An 18993-nucleotide genomic window follows, 5' to 3' on the forward strand; every position below is an offset into this window, starting at 1 on the left:
GGGGACACTCGCTTTGCAGTCAAATAACCAGATCCGGCATGGGCTTTCCCTAAAACAATAACAGTCCATGTGGTATATTATGCAGCATTGACCATGACCAGCAACATAAAGTTCATATCAAACAGCATAGCGTCCATGACAGAGCTCCACTCTGTTAGCTCTGTAGTCATACAGGTTAGGTAATGTCCAATACGCAAGCTCTCTAGCCTCACAGTCATCTCACCCCGTCAGGGTTACCTCATGGCTGCTTCTCCATACTGCAGACGTTCATTCCCTCCCCTGGGTACTCTCAGACATATGCAGCCATTATGCACACAGGCACTTAGGAAGGCAGGCACATCTTCCAGTGAGACCTTCCAAACGGACCAACCGGGTCCAAGCATTCACTCATGTGACCTAACCTGGCCACCTTATATGGTCCTTAGCCACGCCCACCGGATCACATGGCTATGACCTCATCACAGGTCCTACAAGCACACTCACATAGTCTTTACTATAGGCGTTTTTAATCACACACCCCTGGGTGGATTTGTAGGTAGCTCTCCGTGACACAGTGTAACGAAAGCTCAGCAGTACCTCTGCTGATCAACACACATATTCAAGCTTCCATTCCAAGGCCACCTACCTTGGGATTCATAATGATCCTTCAGCATCCTGCCACTCATCCTCTCTCCTGGGACACCCACACAGCGCCCCCCAGCAGACACAGTGGTCACTGCACCACATACCCCCCCTCTGTTCAAACTTGTGGGGTTGAACACTCAACATTACCCCGGGATCTTGAGACCGGGCACTCATTACACCTTGCCCCACAGTTTGAGAGAACCATCTCCGTCTGTCATATGGCCTCATCCCTGTGTTAGGCATCCCCCGCCACAGCGGTCAGAATATCAGTCTTGGTCTTTGACCTTCCAGTCACAGTCTGTCTGTGTCATCATACACTCTTTAGTCTCCACCTTTTCTCTATCTGTTCCAATCCCCGATCAGCTCTCCCGGTTGGCGCGGTCACAAGTCTTAGTTGAGCCTACTGTCGGGCCTGAGTCTGACCCATTAAGTGTCTCACAGGAACTAAGGTCTCTCAGCCTCGTACGGTCCATCGAACTGCCACTTGCTGACATTCTTCGGCCACCTGCCATGTCACTACTTGGAGGAACCCTTCGGGTCCTTACATCTTGGGTTGAAGGTGGCCGCCACCTGGTGTTCCGTACCTCTTTATTGATCCGCTGACGGTCCAGCCTCAACTGCTCAATCTCTTGCAGGTACCCAACTCGATACTCCAAGAGCATCCAACAGTTTCTTTGGCTTTCCACGAAGCCAACCACCATGATGGGGATCCTACCCTCTTCACTGGATACCTGGTCTTCATCATCAGGAGGGATCCTCACCCTCACCACATCGGAGATATTTACAAGGTCTTGCATTACCTTCCCGAATCTTCCAACAATTTTCCCAATCAGACCTTTGAGTACTGGAACTACATCTTTCCGCAAACCCAGCCGATCCATAGCCTCCCTTGCTAACTCTAGGCGTCGAGCAGCTTTCATATTACTCCGCCTGACCAGCTGATTGACGTGGAGACATTGCAAATGCATCTCTTTCAGGACAGCTACCCGGTTTGCTGTATCTTCTCTGGCTGATATTATCAACAACTGCCGAGTCTCAGGTGCCCAGTGCACCTTACACGCCTTGACCGCCTCTTTAAAAGACTCATGCACACCTTCCTCAGCACAGGCTTCTTCAATGTCTTCGTGTACCTTGATTACAGATTTGAAGGTCATGGTCTTGCTCTCTTCCAGAACAGAAGGCTCTGGCTTTACCACGGACACTTCCCTCACTACAGTTGACCCGACCGGGTGACTGTCTTCTTCAGTTCTTAGCTCACAAACTTCATGAGATTTTAACTCTTCACGACCCTTTGCCAAGATGAGTACTGGCAGTTCCGTCTTGTCACTTAGGCCCAGCCGCTGTAAATCTTTGTCCAAGCTCTTCTCCCGCAGAAGACCTCTTGCAGTTTCTTTGAGCTCCACGACTTCTTTCTCGAGCTCCTCGACCCTGTGCTCGGCCGTTTGTCTCAGGACTCTTTCTTGTTTGACATGTTCTTCCACCTCTTCTCTGAAGGTCTTATTCAGACCTTGCCACGTTACCATGTGACCATTGAGCTCCGAGACTTCCTTCTTTAGCTCCTCTAGTCTGTGTTCCCTTTCTCTCTCAGAGCCATAGTCACCCCCAGAGACTGAGTCACCCCTATCATCCGAGTGAATCGTCCAGTTACCGTCAAACCGTGTGTCTATTCCAGTCGTCTTATTACTCAGGTCACCATCAGTCCTGTCACGAGACATCAGGTCCGTAAGTTGGGCAGACATACCCCTTCTTCCGGTCACTTCTACAACTGACTTGTTCACTTTAGCAAGCGTCACCGTCTCAATGTCTGTTAGCCCAACATCATCAAACACAACAAAGTCCCGGCCCCTCTCAAAGGCATACACTAAGTCAGGTGGTATCCCGCCACCTTGGCACTCACCACTTGTGGACCCGTCAAGCATTACTCTGTCTACCGCATAGTTCACCGCGACCCCATCTTTACAGCGAACCTGGACCATTTTCTTAGTCAGACAGAAAATGAGAGGAGTTCCTGTCAGAGTCACCTGACTCTTTGAGTCCAACCATCCAGAGACTCCTTCTCAGTGCAACATCACGGTACACACCTGCGGCCTGTCGTTATTTGGAAAGAATATCCCACATTATGAAAGAGTCATACACGAACATTGCTGTTCCTCTTTTGACAAACCGGCCCCTTTCTGGACCACCCCGATTTGGGTCATTGCCCCCCTCTGGAACTCCACCCTCTTTTGGGCTACCACCCCAATTTGGGCCACCACCCCTTTCGGGATTTCCCTATGTCTGTTCTACAGGTCTCCTTAGACCACAGTTCACACACAACAGTTTGTCTCTTTTATGCCCGTACTGGCTCTTTAAGTACGATACTACACAAGTTCTTGCTGGCACCACCACAGCTCCTGCTGTCACCGATCTCTGACACCTCCGGCCGCCGTTCACACACAGCTGCACATGTCACCTTCGTAACCCTGCCGAGTTACAGCATGCCGCTTGTCACCTTCATAACCCCGCCGAGTTACAGCAAGCCGCTTGTCACCTTCGTAACCCCGCCGAGTTACAGCAAGCCGCTTGTCACCTTCATAACCCCACCGAGTTACAGCAAGCCGTTTGTCACCTTCTTGACCCCACTGAGCCACCGCAGGCTGACTTGAAAGGGAAAAGAAAAAAAAAACACATGCAACACAAAACTCATGTGTTCTGTCTGTAATATCAGCCACTAGCTGTCTCATTTGCCTTAGCTGGTTACTAAAAATAGGTTGTACCACACAGCATTTTTGATAACCAGCAAAGGCAGAACAGACAACTGGGGGCAGATATTAATAGGCTGGGAAGGTCCATGGATATTGGTCCCTTCCCAACATAATAAGACCAGCTCACAGCTGTCTACTTTCCCTTGACTGGTTATTAAAATAGGGGGACTTCACTTCGTTTTTTCCATTAATTTATTAACAAGTACAGTAAAATAAACACTCAAGGCAACACACAACATCCAAAACCACCATCTGATATAGTCTGTATTATCAAGAGGCAGAGTTTCAACAACATGGTGTAAGAGTATGTGTCTACATGTCTCCACATGCTGAGTGGTGGGTCTGCCCCATTTAACTTCTGGGTCTCCAAATTGGACACATGGCCTGAACTTGCCCTTTACGCCTGCAGCAAGTGTACTGTCGGAACGAGTTTAGCATGGTAGGGGGTGTGCTAAAAGACAGGTGTCTCTGTCTGTCCACAGCCAATGTGGGCAAGCTCACATTCATTAAAATGAACCAGGCGTGGATCTTACAGGACCTTTGGCTGAATAAAGAAATATAGCCATTATTAGGCCACTTGCACATTTGGAGTATTTGGTGACATTTTTACCTCAGCATCTGTAAGCCAAAACCAGGAGTGGAACAGTCAGCGGAAGAGTATAATAGAAATAAATGCACTACTTCTGCATTTTTTACCCACTCCTGGTTTTGGCTTATGAATACTGATGTAAAATACTCACCAAAAACATGTGCACATCCCTTATACTCTACCACACTTTGTTCATTCTATTTGCCATTCCCAATGTTCTAGGTGCTCCCCAAATTAAAAAAAAAACACAAAAACAGTGTTGGCCACCTCCTCCTCTGCCTCTTCCACTAACACCACCACGCCCTTCTCCTCTCCTCCTCAGCCCTTATTACAAAGTTTTACAGCTCCTTTACAGCATCAAAGTTTGGGTCCCCATTGACTTATATTGGGTTTGGGTTCAAGTTCAAATTCAGGTAGAGTTCAGGTATCCGAATCGAACTTTGAATTAGAGCTCAGTCGAACTCGACAAACTCGAACATCCATGGGTCCACTCAAATCTCCATCTGGGCACTCTATTGAGGTTGCAGTTTTGGAATATGACAGCACTGAAGGAAAATGGCTTCCAGGTCTCATCCTGACAGTTAATGTGGGACTTTTTTGTCAAATAGTTTTTTTGCAAACACATTAACTATTTGCAACAAAACATTTGATGGTTCTTTAATTAAAGAGTGCAGCATCCGTGTGTAAGACTCTTAACAATTTTTGATTTTTCAGAATCAGTAAAATCTTTTTTGGACTATTTTGCTTGAGGAAAACAAGTTACCTAATAAAGCTGCATAAAGGGTGTTGATTTCCTTAGTCTACACTATACCTCATTACATAAATATGCATAATCTGATCTACTTCATCTAATAAGCATTCAAGTTTATACAACTTTGAGATGGAAAATATGTATAAAAATGATAATATGGTCAAAATACTCACTTGTGTAATGTTGAATAAATCTATACTTTCATCTCTCCCTATTTCCCACCTGGTGCCTGCCCTTTGTCTTTAATTGACAAATCATTCTTCTTTGAGTCACCCTATTTTTCCTATTGAGATCTTATGCAAGCACTGATATTGTCCAGGTGACAGAGCTGGGCTAACAATTTGTACAGGTGATGTCCCCGGCAATGATGACACTGGGTAAATATCTTGCTAAGAAAAGCACTGAAAGAAGAGTGACCTTTCATTTAGAGACAGGAGGCTGGTAGTAGGCAAAGAATAAGGCTGCGTTCACACATCACGTTTTTTCGCGGCAGTTATAAACGCGCGATTTTGCCGCGAAAATACAAAAAATAAGCATCCCATGCAATCCTATGGGATTCCGCAATGCTGTGCTAATGCTGCATTTTTTTCCGCAGTGGAATTGCTTCGCAGTAAAAAACGCAGCATGCTCATTAATTTAGCAGAATCGCGGCGATTACGCCCACATAGGAATGCATTGTTCTGCTTACTTTCCGCATGTGGATGGTACCCACGGTCCGGAGGAGAGGAGACTGTCCTCCTGGCTGCGGGTACCATATCCCTGTACTTTAAAAAATAGAATTAAAATAAAAAATATTGTTATTCTCACCTTCCGGCGTCCTGCGCAGCCTTCCCGCCTCTCTCCATGTTCCCAGCATCTTCTGGTCCCAGTAATCCTTTGCGAGAATGACCGCGATGATGCCGGGGTCTCGCGGACATTCGCGATGACGTCGCGGAAGCGCGATGTCTCGCGATCATTCGCGATGACATCGCGGGAGCGTGACGTCTCACGGTCATTCACGCAAAGGATTACTGGAACCGGAAGATGCCGGGAGCGTGGAGAGAGGCGGGAAGGCTGCGCGGAACGCCAGAAGGTGAGAATAACAATATTTTTTTTTTTATTATTTTTTACATCCTATCTTTTTCTACTGATGCTGCATAGGCAGCATCAGTAGTAAAAAGTTGGCTACACTTATCAAACACTGTGTTTGACGAGTGTGACCAACCTGTCAATCAGTTCTACACAGCCCTTTTTTCATTGCTGCAATCTCTGGTTTAACAACATAATGAACTCATTTTCTGTTAATTGCAATGTTATACAGAGTTTAGGAGACAAATGAAAGATAAATTGCTCAATGTTTATAATTTTGACATGAATTTCTGTCACAGATGATGATTCGACCGCACCATCTTGTTTGTGAGTTTTGTTCTTACTCACAAAAAAAACACTGATAAAATAAAGTAATTTAGAATTTAGATTGTGAGTACCAGTGGAGAAAGGACTGATCTAAATGATAGAAAAAAAAATTACACACCTATGCTTGAAATATTACTGAAAGTTTTTATAAAAGATCACACTGAACATTTAGGTGATTCCATGCTTGAGTAGATTTACATGTAAATATTAAAGGGTTAGTTCTTTATTAGATAGACTTTTTCAAAGTGCTTAAAAAAAGCAACTTTGCAATTCACTTCTTATTAAAACTCACTCCATTCCTAAGAACGGAGGGATTTTTAATTCTATTGTGCACTGCTCAATGCCTAGGTTACTAGCCCCATCTGCAGTCTATCAGTGATGGCTGTTCTCCAAGGAAAGGAGCACAGCACTTGCACTTTTTTCTATGCATCCAGTTATCTTCAGTGCCAGGACTCCTCTGATGCTGCAGAGTTTAAAGTTCTACAATGCCAGTCCGAACTGTCAATGAATCAAGAGCGCAAAACTCCAGGAAGCCAAAAGGCAGGGGAGCTGAAACTAAATAATGTGATGTTTTAACCTCATAATGACCACTGACACACAGTCATTAAGGGGTCTTAATTCTTAGTGCCATATTTTTAAGCGATCCCCTACTGACAAAAATGCAGCAGGTGTCAGCTGTATTGGCCATGATTGATTTTTAGCACCAATCACAGCCATCTGCCCACCTAGGTGCTGTGTTAATTGTGACAGCAAAATCTAGATGGTTAACAGAGGGAAAGACTCACTCTTTAACCCACTCTTTGAAGTTCTTAATGATCTCATAAATGGTTGATTTAGGGGCAATCTTACAAGCAGCACTATAGTTACTGATAAGGGCTTTTTTATGCAATGCAAGAAAGGTATTTGTTTCCTTGCAGGTAACCATGTTTGACAGAACAAGACATTGATTTCAAGCACCAGCCTCCATTTAAAGCAACCTGTATGTTCTTATATTTCAATCAGCACGGCAGGCTATCAGATGCCTTGCCCTCAATAACACTTTCTCATGAGCTGACATAAATATCACTGAAATGTTGTGAGCAGGTCTGTTATGAATGAGTCACCGGAGGAGGAAAAAACAAAAACACAAGCTAAGTCCAGAAAACCGGAGAGGTTGTTAGCTAGCGGATTGCAGACCCCTGATCCTATTCACCACAACTAACAGTAGCCGTGGGGGGTTCCTACGGTGCCCTAGACCCCTTGTCACAGCCGGAGAGCTAAATAAGCCTAAAGAAGGAAAGGGGAAATCTAAACTGCCCCAGAGCAGACCCCCAAAGCAATAGACAGCCCCCAACATGTATTGTCGGTGAAAAACAGATGAAAACACAAACACAGACAGAAAGACAGGCTGAGCAAACAATGGGGCCCAACTAGCTAGATAGGAAAGGACAGAAAAGATGCTGGCTGCAATCCGCTAAAACCCTGCCAAAAATAATGTCCAACACATCTGATAGAAAAGGCCCTGAAGTCACTAGACTTCAAAATCACTATATCAGCACTCAGGTATATTCTGAAGACAGAGCAAAGAGATCAACTGATCAGAGACAAAAATGGATTTCAGCCCGTCCCAACTCAGAAATTCCGGATGTCCAATCACACTCCACCTGTTCAGATTACAGGTTCTTCCCATCCAGATCAATTTCACTACCTCCTTTCACCAGCAGAGGGAGTTCATCAGACATCAGAGGTGAAGGAGAAAATGAACTCATAACACAGGTCACTATGTGGCAAACCTGAAAATTCTGTGGAACTGGGGATTTTGTGATGAAATAAATTTTCTTGGCCACGAATGACTTTGCAATTGTTTTCAATTTATCTGGGCACTCACTCTTCACAATAATCTAGACTTAATGCAAATTGGCAATATGAAACCATAAGTAGAAATAATTTGTGAAAAATAAAATTTGTGTTAGCCTCAAAATTTTTGTCCATGACTATATAGTGGGGATTTAATTTATCCCCTCCTGCAATATTATCACTAAAGAAAACTAATTCTTTTAAAATTCTCCTCACCTATAGATCTCAAACTTCACCCACCATACGTAAAAATTAAAACTGAATCTTTAAGAAAGTTACAGCTGTTACTAGAAATCAAACCTACCTTTTTGTAGTCAGCAGATGGTATATCTTGGTGATAGATTTTAAGGGGATCATAACTAGAACAACAAGGTTTACCCGTACAGGCCTCCAAACAAATGCACTATCAGGATGCAGTGGACCCATATAATAAAGATGGCAACACAGGTGCAAAAATACCAATCAAGCAACTGCTCCAGCCTACCAATACATGGAGGGGGTGATTGCCTGGTATGTTGATGCACAAAACAACTTGTATGCGGCGCTGTTCACACTAAGGCCATGCACAGCATCCAGGCCAGCCTAGTACCAACACCCTTCTATTAGTTCAGGCGGGCTGCCCAGCGCTAAAAAAATGCATGCTGTGTGAACAGACACCACAGTTTACAACACCAAATGGGCCCAACTGCACCCCGAATAAAAAGTGGAGTATTAGCTGATATTTTGGCCAAAATACGTGAGCCCGTAACCTACGTCAAAGATTTAGTGTTAGGTACCCGTAAGCGTGGAGATCTTTGACGTAGGTTACGGGCTCACGTATTTTGGCGAAAATATCAGCTAATACTCCACATTTTTTAAAATGTGTTTTTTGCACTTTTTATTCGGTAGGCTGGTAGGCTGGAGCAGTTGCTTGATTGGTATTTTTGCACCTGTGTTGCCATCTTTATTATATGGGTCCACTGCATCCTGATAGTGCATTTGTTTGGAGGCCTGTACGGGTAAACCTTGTTGTTCTTTTGCTGGGATCATAACTAGCAATCACTAAGTAGCAGCATTTTCATTTTAAAATGTCATAAGAATGATTGGATTTTATGAAGATGACACAAATGCAACAATGACAAATTAGTTCCATTTGGCTACTATTCTGACAAAACATAAATGTTAAAACTTACATTTTTATTACATTTTCTAACATCTCATTGCTCTTGCTTCAGTACTTTGCTGCAGTCAATCATTGGCCTCAGTGGTGTCATGTTCATGTGGAGCAGATGACCACTGACTGAGGCTAGTAATTGGCTGCAATGGTCAAGTGAATGATGGACGTAATGTCATGACAGATTTACTGGTAAGGACCACCAGAGCAATGTCTATGATCATTTGGGATTCTAACTTATAATGGAATTTTGAAAATAAAGAAAAATGTTTTACTAGAACAAAGTAGATGTGCCATGTTCTTCATGTTGCCACCAGAACAAACCATGTTTAAAAGATTTTTAGCATTTATCTAGTCTGTTTTATAATAACAAATGACTACTTCTAGCTGAATAAATCAATTCATGTAAGGGCTCAGAGTGGGTCCGTTTCGGGTGCTTACTGGGTCCCCAATGACCTTGGCTTTTGGTCTCATCCTCAACAGAGTGGGTGCTTTGATATTTCCAGAATGGTAGAAGGACACTCACTCCAGCATGAAACGTTTATGTTTCACTCAGCATGAGTATTAATTTTTAATTATTTTTAACCAATTTGTCAACTTTCATGTAAAAATTTAAGGATATAAAAACGCCTTTAATTTATAATGTAGAACTAAGAAGACTTGGTAAATTTCTTTTTCTAAGAATCCTAGCTGTGGTAAGAAGCTGAGATAATGCTACACATAAAACTAATATTATTTGTAAGGGTGCATATTTGTTTAGCTAGATGATATCCTTGTCTGAAAGACAAATGATGCTACCTAGCATTATATCTTGCCCATGGTAATACTTTTAATGACGTCTATGCTTTCTAAGAATGGCTTTTGTTAGAGCTCCGTGAACTTCTTTATTTCTCAAGCTGTAAATTATTGGATTTAACATAGGAGTAATTATCCCATAAAGAATGGGAACAACACGATCCTGGTCAAGGGAATAAGTAGATGTAGGTCGAAGATATGTAAACACAATTGTACCATAGTACAGCATGACCACTACCAGATGAGAGGCACAAGTTGAAAATGCTTTCTGTCTTCCTGTTGTTGTCCTTATTTCCAAAATTGACTTAACAATAAAAATATATGACAAAATAGTTAACATGAAAGATACTACAATCACGGACCCTCCAGCAGTATATACGACAACTTCATTAATAGTAGTATCAGCACATGATAGGGCGAGAAGAGGTGGAATGTCACAGAAAAAGTGGTTAAGAGACCTAGACCTGCAAAATGGTAATCGGAATGTGAAGACTGTGTGAGCGAGAGAATTCAGTAGGCCAATAATCCAACATAGTGTAGCAAGTATCATGCACATTTTCCAATTCATGACTTCAGTGTAGCGCAGTGGCATGCAAATAGCTACATAACGATCACCGGCCATAGCAGCAAGCAGGAGGCATTCAATCCCACCAAAAGAAATAAAGGAGTATAACTGAGCCACACATTCAAAGAAAGAGATGCTTTTCACATCAGACAAAAAATCTAAAAGAAGTTTAGGAACAGTGGAAGTTGAATAGCACACATCTAAGATGGAGAGATTACGCAAGAAGAAGTACATTGGAGAGTGGAGAGTTGAAGACAGAGTGATAGTAATGACCATCAAAGAATTGCCTAGAACTGTGACTACATAAACCACTAAGAAGAACACAAATAGGATTAATTCATTTTTAGCATTGTTAGTCAATCCAAGCAAGGTAAAGTCCTGGAGCCATATGGTCTGATTGTTTGCCATTGCCATGCATTTTTCTGAATATTTCTGTAGGAAAAGATACAGTACAGTGGTACTGGTATAAAATATGGTTTTGACATAAATTCAACTAAGAGAGGAACTTAAGACAGTCATATATCCTTTTTCTGCTACAAAGAATAACACATTTCTTGGGTCAGTGTAATACAGTACATATGTATGGAATTGAAAGTTGTGTTTTATTACCTGACAAAAGATACAAACAATCTAGTATGTGTTGTGTTTTTCAGCTCTGCAGATCTGCAGTATATATTGATAGCAATGCAACGACTATATGTCAGTGAAGCATACAGTATTTATAAGCATCTGTTTTTCCAAGGAGGAATTACCTTTTACCTTTGAGAATACGCTTCACATTGAAGCAATCGTTTAACCAAGTTTACTTTAAAAGTATATAGAGATCTAAAAGTATATAATACTCAGATTTTTGCAGTTTCAGTCAAAACTATTCCAACTCCCATTGGAAACTTTTATTAATTACTCTTAAAAAAATAATTATCTACCCAATCTTAGACATACAGGACTATCACCACACCAAACAAATAACAAAGGTTCAATCTGGTCAGGGAAAGGACATATCACCCCAATAAGTAACTATCATACCCTTCCTTGCCAAAGAGGTTGGCACTTTATATTACGCACTTAGCGCCCCCGCTCACTGACGTCTAACCTTGGAAAATTCTCTTAGTTCCTAGGTAACCAAAATATCAGTTACCTTTTAGAAAGAAAAATACTCTATGTGACTGCAGACTTTTGAATCACCCAGCACACGCACTGTGCCCTTATGGGATTTGTCAGTTTCTAAGTCAGGAGCGGAGGGTATGCATGACTTATACTTAATCCCGGCTAGTGGGTGTGGCCTATCTCTATACACTTGCATTGAGCCAGACCTCACCTTCTAGCCGGCCACGCCCACTGGTCTGGTATCTGCCTTGCCCAATACAAGTGTATAGAGAGCGAAGTCATGTCCACTGGCTGGGAGTATGTATAGCTCATACATTTGATACCTGGACCCGTTGAAGCCATCATCCACCACAAAACCTGTTCCTCCGCAAGCATGCTTTTAATCTTCATACATACCCTCCGGTCCCAACTCAGAATTCAGTGAATCCCTGCAGCGCACAATGAATGCACTAGGATAATGCAGTGCATAAGTCTGCAGTCACACAGATTTTGGTCTCAGATTGGCTATTGGCTGTGCTTGTATGTAATTGCTTATACAATAATGTAAATAGCATTGCGCCCCTGAGCCCCGGCATACTTACCGATCCTCAGCATCCCCGCGCGCTCCCAGAACTGGTGCGCATCACCTGGCATCTGCTCCCCTGCTCTCGTGGCCGGCTCCTGGCTCCCGTCGGGTGCGCGTGTGTGCCTCCCACACTGGCCTCAGCAGCGCACACGCACACCTCTCTGTCTGACCCCAGCCACTCCTTCCTGCCTGCTCTATGCCCCAGGAGGTCCATGACCCGGAAGTCCCGTGGCGCACTCTGATTTTCAGGCAGCCTCTTCCTCCTGGTTATGCCTGATTATCATTTGTGTCTCACACTTGATTCTGGCGCCACGCTTCCCTGCGCTCTCTTGTTCCCTGCCTGCCTGCCCTGCCATTCGATTTTGCTGCTATACTCCCAGTCCTCACCCAGGTCCTCCTCTCTGCTCTCTCCTGCCCTCTCCTAGTGCCTGCCTGCCAGTGTCTCCATCTTGCCCGTGTCCCTGTGTCTCAGCCATGCCTGCCTGCCTGAGTCTCACTCCAGCTCATGCCCCTGTGTCTCAGCCATGCCTGCCTGTCAGTGTCTCACTCCTGCCTGTGTTCCTGTGTCTCAGCTGTGCCTGCCTTCCAGTACCTCAGTCCTGCCTGTGTTCCTGTGTCTCAGCCATGCCTGCCTTCCTGTGTCTTTGCCGTGCCAGTCTCTCCGCCAGCCCATACTAATTTCTGCTTGTGACTCCTGTTGTCTGCCCCTGGGTACCAGCTGCCATGGCGATAGTCTCCCCTGGGCCTGCCCCTAATGCTCCCTGTATAGGGGGTGGTTCACCAGGTCAGCTCCCTGTTTAGGGGGTGGTTCACCAGGTCAGCTCCCCCGAGGAAGGTTCGTTGTCATGGTCCAGCGGGTCCACCCTACAAGTTCCTCGAGTTCTCACAGCATAATCAGGCCATGGACCCTGCTGGTACCTTCGGCCTCCGCCCAAAGGGTCCCGGCTCCGCACCCGCCACCCCATTTAGCTAAACTGCCGCGGTATAGCGGTGACCCCAAATTGTGTCGGGGGTTTCTAAATCAATACCAAATACATTTTGAACTGCTGCCACAACAATACCCCACCGACCGAGCTAAGGTGGCCTTTGTGGTGTCCCACTTGGAGGAGGAGGAGGCTTTGGCATGGGTGAACCCCCTCTGGGAGCGAGACGATCCTCTGGTCTCCCAACTCTCCACCTTTCTGGACACCTTTCATAAGGTGTTCGACAAGCCCAGTTGCCTGGCCTCTACCACCGAGTCCCTCTTTAACCTTCACCAGGGCACTCTCTCTGTTGCCCAATATGCCATCCGATTCCCTACTTTGTCCTCCGAGCTGGGGTGCAACAATGAGGCCTTGGTGGGAGCTTTTTGGCGAGGTCTGTCTGCTTGAATTAAGGATGAGCTGGCAGGCTGAGACACACCAACATCTTAGGAGGATCTAATCTCTCTGGTGACTCGCATTGATTTGCACTTCCAGGAACACTCCCGCGAGGCTGCCAGGGAGAGAAGACTTCCCTGTCTGTCTTTAGCTACACGCAGCCCCCCCGCTCACGACTCATGTCAGCTTCTGCGGCCTCTGCACCGGAGCCTATGCAGGTGGACCAACTCAAGCCGGTAGAACAGAGCCACAAAGAGAGACTCGCACAGGGTCTCTGCTTTTACTGTGGCAGTGTCTCCCATCTTCTACGTTCTTGTTCCGAAAGACCAGGAAACACCTCCGCCTAGGACAGGAAAGTGAGGCCTCCCTAGATGTCTGTGATACCTCTCTAGCCTTGACTCTCTCTGTTTTGTTGAATCAGGGTTCTTGTCATTTTTCTGAGGTGGCCTACATAGATTCTGGAGCATCAGGAAACTTCATTCAGCTCGAGGCGGTCACAAAATTTCGGATCCCTGTCAGGTCCCTGGAGACTCCTTGGCAGATAGCTTCGGTCGATCGAAAGCCTTTGCGGGAGACTGTTACTCTGGTCACCATGGAGGTGGAGCTACAGATCGGAGCCTTGCATCGGGAGAAGATAGCCTTCTATGTTCTGCCCTCATTGTCCCATACGTTTCTTCTGGGACTTCCTTGGCTAAGAACTCACAAGCCCATACTTGATTGGCGGTCTGGTGACATTCTGCATTTTGGACAGTCCTGCCAGACAAGGTGCTTGCTTCCCATTCAGCCAGCAAGTTCTTCTTGGCCTACCTTGGTGCTTGCAGACTTGCCTTCGGCCTACTGTTCCTTTGTGGACGTCTTCAACAAGAAGGAGGCGGAGAGCCTGTCCCCGCATCGTCCGTATGATTTCCCAATCAACCTTGTTCCAGGCACTACTCTTCCTAGGGGCTGAATTTATCCGTTGTCCCCTGCCGAGACTCAAGCCATGACCAAGTACATCCAGGAATATCTGTCCAGAGGCTTTATTTTGAAGTCCTCTTCACCCGCAGGAGAGGGTTTCTTCTTTGTCAAGAAGAAGGATGGGTCCCTCCATCCCAGCATTGACTACCGGGGCCTCAATGATATCACGATTAAGAACAAGTACCCACTTCCTCTCATTCCAGAGCTATTCGATCGGCTACGGGGAGCACGAATATTCTCTAAACTGGATCTTCATGGGCCCTACAATCTAATCCATATCCGCCCCAGAGATGAGTGGAAGACCACTTTTAACACCAGGGGCGGGCACTATGAATATTTGGTCATACCCTTCGGCTTGTGCAATGCCCCCACAGTATTCCAGGAATTTGCGAATGATGTTTTCCGGGATCTACTGTATTCTTGTGTGGTGGTGTACTTGGACGATATTCTCGTATTTTCTCTGGATCTGCCTACCCATAGAAAAGATGTCCTCCAAGTACTGCTGTGTCTGAGGGAGAATCGTCTTTATGCTAAGCTTGAGAAGTGCACCTTCGAACAGTCGTCTCTCCCATTCTTGGGTTACATCATCTCTAACTCTGGCTTACGCATGGACACAGGAAAGTTGCTCAACTGGCCGCTTCCCCATGGTGTTAAGGCAATTCAGCGATTCCTTGGTTTCGCAAATTATTACCGGTAGTTCATCCCACACTTTTCCTCTTTGACCGGTTCCATTTCCTCTCTCATACGCAAGGGGGCCAATCCTCACATCTGATCGTCGGAAGCCAAAAACGCCTTCCTGTCCTTGAAACAAGCCTTTGCCACAGCTCCCGTACTCCATCATCCAGAAGATAACAAAACCTTTATTCTTGAGGTAGATGCTTCAGCCAACAGTGCAGGAGCAGTACTTTCTCAGAGGTCTTCCTCCGGACGGCTAGTCACCTGCGGCTTCTTCTCCAAGATGTTTTTCACCTAGGAACGGAACTATTCCACTGGTGACAGGGAGCTGTTGGCCATCAAGTTGATCTTGGTGGAGTGGCGATACTTATTGGAGGGATCCGCACATCCTTTTAAGATCTACACGGACCATAAGAACCTGGCACACATCCACTCGGCACAGAGACTTAACCCCCGGCAAGCCAGGTGGTCTCTGTTCTTTGCCCACTTTGATTTTGAGCTCCACTTCAGTCCCAGCAATAAAAACCTCAAGGCTGACGCATTGTCTGTCGATACTGAGGAGGAACCCACACACATCATGGATCCTTCCAAGGTCATCATGGTAGCACCTGTCAGCCTAATTTCTTTACCTCCGGGTAAAACTTTAGTTCCAGTGAACAATAGGAAGCAAATCTTACAATACGGGACATGCCTCCAAACTTGCAGGTTATGTCGGCCTCAAGAAAACCCTCATTCTCGTGTCCAGCTACTAATGGTGGCCAACCCTTCTCCAAGACGTCCGAAGCTTTATAGCCTCCTGTCCATCTTGCGCCAAGAACAAGGTTCCTAGGCAACTACCCTCTGGACTCATACACCCGCTTCCAGTCCCATCAGCTCCTTGGCAACACATTGCAATGGACTTTATTACCGATCTACCTCGGTCTTTGGGCTGCACCATCTTCCTCGTGGTCATAGATCGATTCTCCAAGATGGTCCATTTCATCTCTCTCCCTTGTTTGCACCCGAGTTGGTGAAAATTTTCATCAACCTTATTTTTCGTATCCGTGGCCTTCCTCAACATATACAGTTAGGTCCATATATATTTTGACAGAGACAACATTTTTCTAATTTTGGTTCTAGATATTACCATAATGAATTTTAAACAAAACAATTCAGATGCAGTTGAAGTTCAGACTTTCAGCTTTCATTTGAGGGTATCCACATTAAAATTGGATGAAGGGTTAAGGAGTTTCAGCTCCTTAACATGTGCCACCATGTTTTTAAAGGGACCAAAAGTAATTGGACAATTGACTCCAAGGCAATTTCATGGACAGGTGTAGACAATCCCTTCATTATGTCATTCTCAATTAAGCTGATAAAAGGCCTGGAGTTGATTTGAGGTGTGTTGCTTGCATTTGGAAGGTTTTGCTGTGAAGGAAAGGAGCTCTCCATGCAGGTGAAACAAGCCATCCTTAAGCTGCAAAAACAGAAAAAACCCATCTGAGAAATTGCTACAACATTAGGAATGGCAAAATCTACAGTTTGGTACATCCTGAGGAATAAAGAAAGCACTGGGAACTCATCAATGCAAAAAGACCTGGGCGCCCACGGAAGACAACAGTGGTGGATGATTGCAGAATAATCTCCATGGTGAAGAGAAACCCCTTCACAACAGCCAACCAAGTGAACAACACTCTCCAGGAGGTAGGCGTATCAATATCCAAATCTACCATAAAGAGAAGACTGCATGAAAGTACATAAATACAGAGGGTTCACTGCACGGTGCAAGCCACTCATAAGCATCAAGAATCAAAAGGCTAGACTGGACTTTGCTAAAAAACATCTAAAAAAGCCAGCAGAGTTCTGGAAGAACTTTCTTTGGACAGATGAAACCAAGATCAACCTCTACCAAATGATAGAAAGAGAAAAGTATGGCAAAGGTGTGGTACAGCTCATGATCCAAAGCATACCACATCATCTGTAAAACACGGCGGAGGCAGTGTGATGGCTTGGGCATGCATGGCTGCCAGTGGCACTGGGTCACTAGTGTTTATTGATGATGTGACACAGGACAGAAGCAGCCGAATGAATTCTGAGGTATTCAGAGCCATACTGTGTGCTCAGATCCAGCCAAATGCAGCCAAACTGATTGGTCGTCATTTCATACTACAGATGGACAATGACCCAAAACATAAAGCAACCCAGGAATTTATTAAAGCAAATAAGTGGAATATTCTTGAATGGCCAGGTCAGTCACCTGATCCCAACCCAATTGAGCTTGTTAAAGGCTAAACTTCAGACAGAAAGGCCCACAAAAAAACAGCAACTGAAAAAACCTCAGTGAAGGCCTGGCAGAGCATCAAAAAGGAGGAAACACAGCGCCTGGTGATATCTATGAGTTCAAGACTTCAGGCAGTCATTGCCAACAAAGGGTTTTCAACCAAGTACTAGAAATGAACATTTTTTTTACAATTATTTAATCTGTCCAATTACTTTTGGTCCCTTTAAAAACAGGGTGGCACATGTTAAGGAGCTGAAACTCCTAAACCCTTCATCCAATTTTAATGTTGATACTCTTAAATGAAAGCTGAAAGTTTGAACTTCAACTGCATCTGAATTGTTTTGTTTAAAATTCATTTTGGTAATGTCCAGAACCAAAATTAGAAAAATGTTGTCTATGTCCAAATATATATGGACCTAACTGTAGTTTCAGACAGGGGAGTCCAGTTCACGTTCCGGTTCTGGAGAGTTCTCTACAAGTTTATGAATATCACCCTTGATTTCTCCTCTGCCTACCATCCGCAGACCAACAGTCAAGTGGAGAGTACGAACCAGATCCTTGTGACTTATCGCCGTAATTTTTCTATTGCCCATCAAAATGACTGGTCCGGCTTGGTCCCGTGGGTCGAATTTGCATACAACAATCACACCAGCGAATCTTCTTCCAAGTCGCCTTTCTTTATTGTCTACGGGCAACATCATGGCATGCCTCTATCGTTCCCTCCTGTCTCGGGTGTGCCAGCGGCTGATCTTCTGTCCGAGGAGTTCTCCAGGGTCTGGCAAGAGACCAAGACTGCCCTCGAATGGGCACGTGACAGAATGAAAAAACATGCGGACAAAAGGTGCTTAGATCTTTCATTATATCATCTTGGTGATAAGGTGTGGTTATCTTCCAAGTTCGTTTGCCTTAAGATCCCCTCGCATTAGCTGGGTCCCCAGTACGTCGGACCTTTGGAGGTCTTGGCTCACATTAATGATGTCTCCTACAAGTTGAGGCTACCTGCCTCGCTCCACATCCCCAATGCATTCCACATCTCTCTCCTAAGGCCAGTTGTCCTGAACCAGTTCCATGCCTCTACTGCTCATTCACCTCAGCCTGTTTCTGCTAATGATGTCTTTGAAGTTAAAGACACTCTTGCTATGAAAAAGCTTAGAGGGAAAATCTTTATTTTAGTTGATTGGAATGGTTTTGGTCCTGAGGAAAGATCTTGGGAGTCTTGGGAGAACATCCAAGTCTCAGGAACACTGCACTGCACTTGCTGACTGAGCCAGTGTGTGTGTCCTGAGTAAGACAAACTGTGCTCTAAGATACCTGTGGAGCGGGCAGCAGCACAGAAGATGTGTGCTTCAGACCATCAGGACCTGAAGCATGTGACTGCTGGGGGTGTGGCCTAAACTCCAGAGAACTAGGAGCTGAAGGAAAACTCCTAGCAGGGTAACTAGTTACCAAGGGGCATAGACAGGGACAAAAACAGATCAGGCCGGGATCAAAGCACGAGATAGCACGACAATACCAAAGGATTAGACAGAACGGATAGTCAGGAAGTAGCCACGAAGCCAGAAACCAGAGAAACAGATATACAGTACAGAATCAACAGGCAAACTCACAACGGGGGACAG

The 18993-nt window shown here is 45.0% G+C and overlaps 1 protein-coding gene across 1 annotated transcript; it reads right to left on the reverse strand.

The window, feature by feature from the left end:
• Positions 1 to 9921: 9921 nt before the first annotated feature.
• Positions 9922 to 10866, reverse strand: LOC141058646 (olfactory receptor 5V1-like). The gene has a single exon (XM_073554838.1). The coding sequence runs from the start codon at positions 10864 to 10866 to the stop codon at positions 9922 to 9924; it is 945 nt and encodes a 314-aa protein (XP_073410939.1).
• Positions 10867 to 18993: the final 8127 nt, after the last annotated feature.

The sequence above is a fragment of the Dendrobates tinctorius genome, unplaced genomic scaffold (genome assembly GCF_039654945.1).
Source record: "Dendrobates tinctorius isolate UK_male_01 unplaced genomic scaffold, ASM3965494v1 ptg000213l, whole genome shotgun sequence".
Taxonomy (NCBI): Eukaryota; Metazoa; Chordata; class Amphibia; order Anura; family Dendrobatidae; genus Dendrobates; species Dendrobates tinctorius.

Coding starts and splice junctions, on each gene's coding strand:
- LOC141058646 (XM_073554838.1), bottom strand. CDS start 10,866: ATGGCAATGGCAAACAATCAGACCATATGGCTCCAGGACTTTACCTTG.